The sequence below is a fragment of the Tenrec ecaudatus genome, chromosome 10 (genome assembly GCF_050624435.1).
Source record: "Tenrec ecaudatus isolate mTenEca1 chromosome 10, mTenEca1.hap1, whole genome shotgun sequence".
In the NCBI taxonomy this organism is placed as follows: domain Eukaryota; kingdom Metazoa; phylum Chordata; class Mammalia; order Afrosoricida; family Tenrecidae; genus Tenrec; species Tenrec ecaudatus.
The window spans coordinates 34,906,302-34,919,006 of record NC_134539.1 but is presented as its reverse complement, the minus strand read 5'-3'; the positions used below and the strand labels follow the sequence as shown (position 1 = coordinate 34,919,006).

General features: G+C 46.4%; 1 protein-coding gene across 1 annotated transcript in view; it reads right to left on the bottom strand.

The window, feature by feature from the left end:
* The window catches only part of FRMPD1 (FERM and PDZ domain containing 1), a 48,645-nt gene extending 40,099 nt beyond the window's left edge, over nucleotides 1–8,546 (bottom strand). Inside the window, exon 1 of the mRNA XM_075558983.1 lies at nucleotides 8,446–8,546. Within this exon, the coding sequence (XP_075415098.1) occupies nucleotides 8,446–8,546 (101 nt within the window). The remainder of the gene's footprint in view (nucleotides 1–8,445) is intronic.
* Between the last annotated feature and the right edge of the window lie 4,159 nt (nucleotides 8,547–12,705).

Genomic DNA, 12,705 nt, shown 5'->3' with positions numbered 1-12,705 from the left:
CTATGGATTTACTTTTCCAGGATTCCATAATCAGAAAAAACATTAAAACAAACGACAACAACAAAACCAACAAGAATAACAAAATAAAAAACCTCAATAAAAAGCAGAAAATATTAAAAGCTAAATGGATCACAAGGTGCTATATTTTAACGTAACTGCAAGTAGAACAGCACATTTTCCAGGGCACTCTGCCTGCCAGCAAGGCTACCACCTCCTGGGTCCACGGGCACAGGGGTTCCCCCGGTTTGATCCACGTGTTTTTCCCTTCACAGTTTTTTAAATTGAAACAGCTTTACAATGGGCCTAAAGGGTTCAAGTGACAAGAGATGGGACTCTACAATGCTTCTCTGTGTGATGACGGGGCTAGTCGAATCCCTCAATTGTGACTGATAGGAATTCACCAGAAGCTAAATCCAGGTGTAGACTCAAGCAAACTTTTCAGCTGAGGTTCAACCCTCCCCCCCTTCTTCTTCTTCTTTTTAAGTCATGTTATTGGGGGCTCATACAACTCTTATCACAATCCATTCATCCATCCACTGTGTCAAGCACATTTGTGCATTTGTTGCCATCATCATTCTCAAAACACTTTTTTTCTATTTGAGCCCTTTGTAGCAACTCCTCATTTTTCTCCTGTCCCTCCCTCATGAACCCTTGATAATTTAAAAATTATTATTATTTCTTCATGTCTTGCACTGTTGTCTGTCCTCCTGGGAGGGAGTATATACAGATCCTTGTGATGGGTCAAACCCCCTTCTTAAGGGAGAGCTCAGCCTCACCGGTTCCATCAACCACAGGCTGAAAGCTAAATTCCTCAATCTCCATGGGCCTTGGGTCCTGGCCAGGACCCACCGACCATTGCCCTTCCCAAGTCTTTACTCAGACCTAATTTCACCCCAAGGGTCCTGGTGGTACAATGGTTTAAGCACAGCCTACTAATCACAAAGTGAGTGTTCACACCAGCAGAGGCTCGGCTGGAGGAAGAGGAGGTTAACTGCTTCAGAAATGCAGAGGGACAGTTCTACTCCACCCACAGGGTCGCTATGAGCTGGAATAGACTCAAGGGCGGTGGCTAACCTCACCTCCTGCATCAGCCAGTTTTGTGTCTGGGCCTCAGTTCCCGCAGCTGCCCCTGCAGCAAAGTATAAGGCCAAGCCACAGCCCAGTTCCCACATAACCTCTTCCATCAAGCCAGCCTTCTCGGAAAGTGAGTTTTATGACCCCAAACACTGCAGCTTCCATGGACAGCCACTTGATTCCACACACCACTGCCCCCAACGACCGGAAGTCTCTGGAAGCAGGAATCCCATCACATCTCGAGTTTTGCTGCGTTAGTGCTTACTGGCAAAAGACTATATATATAAACCACGGTACAAAATAAATAGGTAAATACCTCTAAGAAGATTGGCAACGGGTAAAAATGCACATGTAACCAGCACAAATAATTAGCAATTTGAATGAGTAACAATTTAATGTTTGTCCGTTTAAGTGTACAAGACTTCCTAACCAGGATCGTAGGACCTGCTCCGTGTCCCAGAGTCCGGTAAGTGGTGTCATCATCCTCTGCTCGCTTGCTCAAGCCAGACTCCTGTTATAATCGACTTTCTCCCACCAGGAGGGTCAGTCAAAAAGTACTGTTTCTAAGGTTCCGGTTCTTACGTGCATGAGTTGATTCCAAACAAAATGAATTTAAATATGCCTCTGGGATCGGTGGAGGCCTGTGACAGGTTCTCTCAGACATCCACTTACCTTAGTCTCATTAGGGCGCTTTCACAAAGGATACTTTTGTGCCCTGGGACAAAATAACCTCCAACTCAGGACTCATAAAGCTTTAACAAAACTCACATGGCTCTCACCCTGCAGCCTTGAAATATCTGGTGGTCATGTGCATGCTGCCGCACACCAGACAGCACTTGTCAGAGGGAGGAAGAGCTTTCAGGAGGGTCGAGTGAACGCAAGGCAGAGTGGTCTGCTCCGAAGGTTACGGTGACTGCTTCTTGAGGCTCCCAAGAAGATTTGATAGATTTTCCCAAAGGACACAGGATGACTGTGGAGATTTATTACGAAGTTTTAAGGAAATTAAAAATGTCATTGATGACAAAGAGGCCAGGAACATCATGCTGAGGAATTGATTTTTCCATCGGGATGAAGCACCGGAATGAAGAAGGGCTGTCCGGTGAGAAATTTGGGGGGAAGACTTCGTCCCCCCATCCCACCCCCAACAGTGCTCCCTTTGCTGCCTCTTCAGACTTCTTTTTGTCTCCCAAACTCAACGCTGACAAGCTCCACCATTTGAGGCCCCGAAGGAGGCCAAGACTGCCACTTTGAGGTGTGAATTCAAGAGTACAAAATTCTGTGCACAGAGAAAGCATACAGACTACCCCCAGAAGTCTATAGATCTAGAAAGAGGCTATGTGAAGAAACAGCAGCTCCACATTTGGGTATTTTTGCTTAATAGAGGGTTCTATGATTTTCTAGCACTGCCTCTTGACTTAACCTTCATATTTCCCTAATAGCTTATGGAGTCATAACACCAAGAGATCTCCAAAGATGCCCTATTTCTCTCCGCATCCCACAGCCAGCTTTTCTGCCGCGGAGGGCTTCCTGGCACGCCCCACTGTTGCCTCTCCCGAGAGATTCTCCATGCACAGGTCAGGCTGATTTTATCAACAAATGCTGAGCATCTGTCTCCCCTGACTCAGTGACCTTTGGAACAAAATTTCCAAATCCTTCACACACCTGCACTCCAGCCATTCATTTTCTTTCTATTTTTGTCTGTTGTAGAACTTACACTCCAAGCGTGAGGTGGCCAGAAGGCTAGTGTGTACAGCGGGGCACCAAACCCGTTGAGTCTCCCCACAGATTCAGCTTCCCTTGACTTTTTCTCTGACCCTTGGCTGGCAGGGTAAAAAGCAGTGTGTGTTTGAAGGTGGATTGCTGTCACTCCCCTGGCCAGGGGGAGCGCCCTCTTGATGAAAATTGGGGTGCTCGGTTATGATTCACACCCTAACCAAGATTACCAAAGGGCCTCATAACCAGGTGCGTCTCGCAATCGCGGGCCCTTTCCCACGTCCACAGAGCCGCCTGCGACTTAATGAACGATGTGCCACCCGTGAGAATGCTGTAGTTCCGGTCATTTCCAGTGCGTTCTGCGTCTGTTTAAGAAGCCATGTCACGGAATCCTCTGGATACCTTACGTTGGTGGTCTCTCTTATCTGGATTTGTCTTTGTCCTGTTTCATAAGTGAGTTAATACACGAGACTTCATAAATGAGCCTCTATAAACTGCATTAGAATTGGGGTGGGGGGGTTCCGGCTGAACAGTTCTTTGCTTTGAGCTCCTCAAATACGCCGGCCTGTGCCCAGGCTCACCTCGCTGCCTAGAATCTCTCCCCACTCCGAACACAAACAGGCCACCTTCAGAATGGAACACCCCCCGTGCAGCCTACCCACCTAGGCAGTTCCCTCTCAGTCTTCAGCTTTGGAAGACATCCTGCTCTCTCTGCTGAACGCACCCACCAGACCCATGCGTGCGCCTCTTTGGGGCTCATTATACTTGTCAGTACCAGGGTGAAGCCTCTCCTAGTCGCTCGTGCTAAGAACCTTGTCTCTCTTGTCCCATATGCGGAACTTCCTGTCCCCTAGACGCAGAACAAAGAAACGAAGGGCTCTTACCCCGCTCCTTCAACAGGCCGGATTCTCTTCTCTGACACTTCTGCACGTGGAAGAGCACGCTCTGCAGCAGTGATGAACAAACCAGGCCCCACAGTGCTGACTAAACCCTGAACACTATCAGTGACTCGGACCCACGTCTGGACTCGACATTTCCCCCAAAGGCCACATCCCAGCTTGTGTTTGGAAAAGGATTATTTAAGTCCCTGACCAAACCGTGGCCTCTCCATTCAGAGAAGGTTTAATATTTGACAGTCAGCCAAAGGAAATGATCTTTGTAACAAAATTTCCTCCTCTGGAGCATTTTATAAATATCAAACGGAGCACCGATAATCCAAAAACTTTGGCCTCTTCCGGTAATGGTTTTGAGGCATAAATCTAAGATCATTCCCGCAATGTTGCCTGGAAACAGCATAAGGTCTGTGGTTATACTAACAGAATTCCTGTGTGAGAACTGGATCTGCCCTAATGACGACCTAGAAGAAGTATATTAAATTTATGGCAGAAACAGTCGCATGCGGACGGATTCTGTATTTCGTACGTCATAAGTACACAGTGAGCTAGCTGACCCCTTAACCTGCAAAAAGAAAACTAGCAGATGGGCACAGATTAAGCTTCAAACCTTCTTTTTAACCTGGCATGTTGCAAAATATATATTACCTCTATCCTGCCACAACAAAGAATTCCCCATTGAAGTACCGCACGATGTGGAGAAACTATTTTGTACTTCTGGTTAAATTCCTTATTTATGCTCACCTTGAGTGACTTTAGAAGCTCAAGTCCAGTAGAAGCTGAACTTTGTCTTTAAAGTCTATTCAAAGAGAGCCAAGAAGACAGTTCACCTCCTAGACACAACCCCGGGGCCATGACTGTGGGTGTGGCCATTTCAAGGGGGCGGGGTCAAGGCAGACATTGAGTGTGTATGCCATCTAGGGTCAAGGCCTACTATGGAGAGGAGGAGAATTTATTCAACTATTCCCATCAAGGAGCAGATTCAGGAGACACGGGCGTCTTCCAGCTCACCCTCCTTGCCTCATTTCGCCTTTGCTCAGGAATCAAGAAGCCAAGAAACACCTAGTATCGGAAAGGCCTTCTGAATTACTCAGCATACTGAAAATATTAAAAAGGCCCTCTGTCCACACAGCACAGATTCTTTGTGGTTATCATTGAGCAGTAAATCTTGGACACAAGAAACCAATCTTTTTTGGAACAGGTACAGCCAATCGTTCAGGGACTTGACTTTGTCTCATGTGCTTTCAGCAGGTTCTCAAGCGGGACCAGCTCCTGGGAAAGGACACCCTGCTCGGGACAGTCGAGGGGCAGCCAGACAGAGGAAGCCCCTCGCTGAGTGAGACGGACACAGCGGCTCAACAGTGAGCTCAAACATACCACTCCTGAGCGCCACGCAAGACCGGGCAGTCTTCCGTTCTGTTGTGTGAACCTAGGATCACTATGACTCCAAACAGACTCAACGACACCCAACAAAAACAACAACACAGAAAGCATTTCAGTGTGTTTTCTTCATTTCCGCCCCCGCTATCAGTGCTATTAGTTATAGTCTGCAGATGCTAAATCCTATGTCTAATTGGCTGGCCATTTAACACTTAGGCCCTTTAACCTTCCAGTGTGTCTTAGAACTTCGTAGTTGTTTGTTGGATGCCACAGGCTCCAAGCCATGGCAACTCCATGTGCAAAAGAACAAAAACTCCAGGCCATCAAAAATTACTTTTAGAAGGAAGGATATGAATTTTAAGTGTATTTTAATATATCATCCAGTACCTTACTTAGTCTTTGATTGGTCAATGGAAAATTCTTAAACATTTACTACGTGCTGTGTACTCTGCTAACTGAGAGAAAGATGGGGTTTTCTACTCCCATAAAGAGTTGCAGTCTTGGAAACTCACAGGGGCAGTTCTACCTGTCCTAGCAGTTGCTATGAGTCAGAATTGACTCAATAACAGTGGGGTTAGGTTGTTTTGTTTTTAAACTTTCTAGGACCAAGGACTTTGTAAAACAAGACAGCTATGGTCCCTTGTCTCCTAGGCGGCAGGAAGATGTGGGGTATGGTTCATCCAGTAAATAGGTGGGGGAGGTAGACTTTGGGCAGACAAACAAACAGACTCAGTTTTATGAAGTGTGATGGGGGAGCAAGTTCCCTGAAGGAAAGGCACAGTGGGACCCATTCTGCCTTGCGTGGTCAGGACACTTCAATCTGGAGAACGAAAAGAAGCTGCCACAGAAATGGGGGAGCGGGGGGGGGGGGGCTTTTGTTGCTAGCCAGACAGCGACAGCAAGTACAAGATCCCTGTGGCCAGAAAGAAGGGCTTGATTCCTTCCAGAACCGGAAAGGAAGCCCAATCAAGTGGAGGATGATGAGGGAGGACGCAGGAGGAAGATGAGGCTGCGTGGGATGCAGCACTAATCAGGAGAGGACTTGTAGGCCGGGCCAGGACGGAAGGGGAGCCACCGATGGTTTGGGGTGAGCTGGAGCTAAAGGTGACTCTGAGACAGCTTGCAGTATGCAAAGCTCACGCTAGCTGGTGATGGAGAACCGGCTGGGACAGGAGCAGAGGAGCTGGGTGATCACGGCAGTTCTTCAAGGTGGGTCATCTGAGAACTCTCAGAGTTGGTGATGGAGTTGATGCAGAGGATGAGGGAGAGACAGCACTATGGACCTATGGAGATGGGGGGTGGGGGGGCATGTGCGGCAGCAGGGGCTGGGTAGAAGACCAGGCACAAAAGCCCAAGTCTCAGGAGTGGAAGGGGGAAAGCAGATACCTGCAGCAGGTTCACAAGGGGCAGTTCACTTTAATTGGAGCGTAGAGACAAAAAGAGATTTGGAAAGAATTGTTGGTCCACAAGGTACCGTATATACTCGTGTATAAGCCGAGTTTTTTAGCACAAAAAATGTGCTGAAAAACTGGGGTTCAGCTTATACGTGGGTCAGTGGTACCCCAGCGAGGTGTAACATCTCACTGGGGCCCCCGAAGTAACGGGTAAGTGTCCATTATCTCGTGGGTGATGGCCATTTCTTCGCTGTTCATTCAAAGCCCCGCTGACACTGCAGGGCTTTGAATGTTTGTTTACTCACATCTAACCAATCAGAGCCGTCCCATGGCATGTGGCATTGAATAAACCTTTTAAAGACCGTGTGCGAAGGATGTGGCATGAATGGATGTCATCTGGTCAAGCCCGACTAACAAAAGGAGGAAATCTCATGAAGCCTGAAAGAGGGTTAATAGCAAAGTGGGTTCGAGATGCATGGGAAGACATTCCAGAAGACATGGTGCGACGTGCCTTCTAGAAATGTAGTATTAGTAATGCTATGGATGGCAGTGAAGACTGCGCTTTGTATGAAAATGACAGCAGTGATGGTGATGACGGCGATCTCAGTGAGGACAGCGTCTATGATGACCTCACACCAGCTGAAGCTCTGCATTGGGATACGGATGATGATGAGGAATCCAGTTTTGAAGGATTTTAACTCTTTACATTTTAGCTTGGTTGCTAAAATGAATAGTACTCTTAAAGGTATCATTGTTGATACCTTATTATTTTTGTTGAACCTATTTTCCACTTACTGTGCTGGTTTACTAATGTTAAATGACTTGTCCTTTTATTTATGTTTTTTTATTTAAAATAAATATTTAAATACATTACTCCACTGATGTCTCAATTTTTAGTAATTTTATTTTCATTTGTTTTGATGATTGAAACTCACCAATAGCTTCTGCATTTTCCACCCTAGGCTTATACTCGAGTCAATCAGTTTTTCTGGTTTCCCAGGTATTAGTTAGGTACCTCGGCTTATACCCGGGTCGGCTTATATTCGAGTATATACGGTATGTCTCAAATGTAAAATTAAGAATGCCTAAACTTCATCCCATAAGACACAGGGACCACTCCAAGGTTTGAGCAAGGGGGGTGGTCTTAAATGAGTCATTTGCTGAACCTCAATGTCTCACCTGGAAAATGGGGCTACTTTTACTGTCCTGACCTCCATGCAGCGTGAGGATCTGAGGGCTGGCTAGTATGCTGCCCCCCGCCCCCTTGCAGCCCCAGCAGCTTATCGCTCAGCAGCAGAACAGCTGTTTCCAGCTCCTTCGGAAGAATGTGTATCTCAGAACCACCTGACACATGATATTTCATCTCAGTGGCAGGGCCAGATGGGAAATTTGAGACGGAAAATGTACGCGTCAAAACAGAGCATATTTTAAAGTTCTCTTGTAGCAGACGAGTCAGATCTGCATTTAGCTTCACTTTATTTTGTTTAGGATGAAATACAGGCTGTAAGGAAGGAACAGCTGTTGGAAACAAAGGCGCGGAAGGGACAGAGAGCGCAGACTGCCCGAGCATCCGGTGAAGGATGAAGACGGGGTGCAGGGAGAGAGAGAGGTGAGCAGTGTCTGGGCCTGTGTGTGAGAAGACGTGCCTGAGCAAGACGGTTAACAAGCGTGTGAGCGCGACACAAATCCGGATGTATGTTCAAAACAGGACGTAGGTAGTGCCAAAGCACGTGTCCAAGGGAGAGGCTATGTAGGTGTGAGGGTGAGGCTGCGAGTCTTTGTCGAGGTGGACAAACATTGGGCGTGTGTACAGGTGTGGGGTGGGCGTGCATGTCTTAAGGGGCAGAGGGCAGCTGCCTGTTTCCCCTGCTCCCACCATGCCAGAGCCAGGGACCCCAAGGTGTTGTCGTGGCTGGCAAGAGCCTCCTCCCTCGGGGACAGCAAGCCTTTCCAGGTACAGACAGAAGTCGCTGCAGCGCGAGGAGCCTTACCGGGCAGAGCTGTCCCGAGAGCGCCGAAGCCATCTTGCCACCATCTGTTCGATTCGGTGTGCTTTCCGCGTCTGGAGTAAACTGCCCTCCAGCTCTTCCATTTATCTGAAAGGAAGAAGAGCTTGCTTAAGAACATTTAGCAACTGTCCTGCATAATCAATTAAAATAGACCTAGTCAGGGATCAGTACTGCGAAATTTAGGAACCTGAAACAGAAATTATCTTCAAAACTTATAGAGAAAAAATAAACCACAAACAATGAATTAGGAATTAAAATAGCATTTCACTTCTCAGTAGCAATAAAGGAAGCTCAGAGGTATCGAAGCATGTTTTTTTTCTATCCTCGGCAAGACTATCAATCAAACAGCAAAGACATTTTAAGATGTCAAAAACTTTACCTTCATCCAACCTCTCTCAGGAAGGTAGTGGAGGACGTGCTCCTATAAAACCAGCAAGTCAATCAATAAAAAAGAAAGGGGGTCCAAAGAGTTGAAGATCCGTCGAGAGGTGGGGGGAGCACCCGCAATGACTCTGTAAGCACGGACTAGAGCATGTCTGTCTGTCAGGCTCAGAGAGAAGCCAGAAGACATCGAGTTGTAAAAAGGGAAGACAGATGAGCATCTGTGTGCAAAATTCCCTGCGAGGTTTCAGGAAAACTAACAAGTACATGAAAAATGAAGCTAATTTCAAAAGGAGGGAAACGGAATTATATATATTACTACTTGATTCAGCCATGGACATCAACAACATTGCTATAAGAATATTGAGAGGATACAACGCAGGGAGGATACAACGCAGGGAGGATACAACGCAGGGAGGATACAACGCAGGGAGGATACAACGCAGGGAGGATACAACGCAGGGAGGATACAACGCAGGGAGGATACAACGCAGGGAGGATACAACGCAGGGAGGATACAACGCAGGGAGGATACAACGCAGGGAGGATACAACGAAGGGAGGATACAACGCAGGGAGGATACAACGCAGGGAGGATACAACGCAGGGAGGATACAACGCAGGGAGGATACAACGAAGGGAGGATACAACGAAGGGAGGATACAACGCAGGGAGGATACAACGCAGGGAGGATACAACGAAGGGAGGATACAACGAAGGGAGGATACAACGAAGGGAGGATACAACGCAGGGAGGATACAACGAAGGGAGGATACAACGAAGGGAGGATACAACGAAGGGAGGATACAACGAAGGGAGGATACAACGAAGGGAGGATACAACGAAGGGAGGATACAACGCAGGGAGGATACAACGCAGGGAGGATACAACGCAGGGAGGATACAACGCAGGGAGGATACAACGAAGGGAGGATACAACGAAGGGAGGATACAACGAAGGGAGGATACAACGAAGGGAGGATACAACGAAGGGAGGATACAATGCAGGGACGCAGGAGCAGTGGCACGGGAGCTAAATACCTACCTTAACACTTAGCTCAAACTTTAAAAATCAGAAAATAGTAATAGAACCTTCCATCGCAGAGTTACCAGAGGACCGAGCCGGAGAGTTGAAGGAGGTCGGAGACTAAGGAGAGCAGAGGAAGGAGAGATGCAGACTCACGGGGACCTTGCGTAACGGGGTTTTTTAAACATTAAAGGAGGAATCCAAGTCTTTCCCCGACAGAGCTGCTGGGCGACTCCGCCTCGCTAAGCTTTTGCTTAGGAGTCCTGAGTAGTTGGCCTGGAGGACGCTTTTATCAGCCCTTCAGAAACCCCATCTCTCTGCCACCGGGTCCCTGCTACCTCGCAGTGGTCCTGGAGGGCAAAGCGGAACGGCCCTCGCGGTGTCTGAGCCGGTGCCTCTTAAAGGGAGCAGAGGGTCTATCCTCTTCTCGGGGAGCAGCTGGTGGTTTCGAACTGTGGGCTCTACCGTTAGCAGCCCAATGCGTAATCTATTATGCCACCAGGGCTCTTTTTCTTTTTTTTTTTATTTTTAAAATTTTAACAATTTATTAGGGGCTCATACAATTCTTATCACAGTTCATACATATACATACATCAATTGTATAAAGCACATTTGTACAGTCCCTGCCCTAATCATTTTTTTCTCCTCTTTTCTTTTTTTACATTTTATTAGGGACCCATACAACTCTTATCACCATCCATACATATACATACATCAATTGTATAAAGCACATCCATACATTCCCTGCCCCAATCATTCTCAAAGCATTTGCTCTCCACTTAAGCCCCTTGCATCAGGTCCTCTTTTTTTTTTCCCCTCCCTCCCCTTTCCCCACTCCCTCATGTGCCAGGGCTCTTTTTCATGCCCTTACTACCATTATTAATTATTTAACCCAATTTTTTAAATGAAAGTAACATGCTAATAGTAAAAGATATACAATAATGTAGTAAAAGATACATACATATAATTATCTTTAATTCTCCCTCTCAGAGTTATCAACTATCATTTTTTTTTTTGCTCTTTTTCTACATTTATATGAGAGGGCTTCAGAAAGTTTGTGGAACCAAGGACTGAGGAACCTCTAGGGACAGCAAGTAGAACAAGGGTTTTGGGGGGTGGAGTACAGTGGTGGGGGAGGAAGTAAAAGGGAGACAATGTCGAAGAGTCGAGGAAGAAAAAGAATGTTTGGAAACTGATTGTGGTAGCAATTGTACAATCGTGCTTTATGTGATTGAACTATGGAATGATATATGAATTAACTCCCAATTAACATCCATCCATCCATCCAAGGTGCGGCTACTGGTGTCTCCCGGTCCAGAGGAAAAACGAGTGCTGAAAATCAAGGATACCAGAAAATATTACTCCAACTGACTAATAGACCAAACCAACATCAGTCTTCAAATCCCTGAGACCAGAACAACTAGACAGTGCCCCACCACCACTACCAAGTGCTCGGAAAGAGGCTGCATTAGAGGATCCTGGATAGAGTGGGAGGAAGCTGTAGAACCAAACGGAAACTCGGGAAGGAGAAGGTCTGCTAGCTAGCTCGAGAGTGGTGGAGCCCCTGAGCTGATGGTCCTTGGTCACCCGTTGGGTCTGGCATGAAATTCACTCCCCGCTTTGTGGCTCCCATTTCAGCCAAATTATGGACAGTTCTATAAAGGAATAACAACACTTATGATTTGTGCACACCTTAGAGTAACTGACCATTTGGGGCCCAGGGGACAGCCTTTACCTGAGGACAAAGCTCAGAGGGTTAAAAAAGAAGGGAGGAATGGAGACGAGAACAAGCAGGAGGGAGGCTGGGTGAGAGTACACTGAGGGGATTGCAATAATGAGGTGAGCACTGCACGTATGGATTGTGGAGTGCCGAGCCGATTGTGCACTCAACAAGAGTGCACAAGGCACAAGACAAAGGCTGTTTGTTTTTAAGTTCATGGGAATTGACAATGGAATGTTTCTACAAGTTTTTTGAAGCCCCCTATGTGCATGCATTTATATTTATCACTAAAATAGCGTATTGTTTGTCATGTAATATGACATCTTTAACCATATCAACATTCAATCATTCTATATTAATATTTAATAATTCATATGATTATAATATATTGTATTATTTTCTCTGATCATATCACAATTTATTCAACATATGAAGAGTCACCGAAAAATCTGAGCATGGGCAAAATAATAATAATAATGTATAAATTACCAAGGGGTTCATGAGGGAGGTGGGGTGGGGAGGGAGGGGGAAAATGAGCTGATACCAAGGACTCAAGTAGAAAGAAAATGTTTTGAGAATGATGATGGCAACAAATGGACAAATGTGTTTGACACAATAGATGTGTGTATGGATTGTGGTAAGAGTTGTACGAGCCCCCAATGAAATGATTTTTAGAAAAGCAGAGATGAGTAAAGATGTAAACTCTTCAAAAGAGATGTAAGGTGATAAGAAAAAGATGTAAGGTGACAAGAAACGAGTTCACTGAGGAACTAAAATCAACGGACGCAGCAAAGGGCAGGCAAGAAACCAAAGGGCCAAGAACCACATAGGCAGAATTGGAATTTTAAAATAGAACTGAGTAACCAACCCAAGGTCATTGCTGTGGAGTTGATTCTGACTCATCGTGACCTTCTAGGACACAGAACTGTACCTGTGGCCGTGATTCTCCCGGGGAACGGCTGGAGGTTTGAACCAGTGACCTCCCTGTTAGCAGTCCAGGTCTTAAGGCACCGTGCCTCTAGAGCTCTTTTCACCAAGAGGACAGCTGTTCAGGAGAACATGTCAGAACGAGAGTCAGATTGAAGGCATTCAAATAGAGGAGGAGCTAGAAATTAG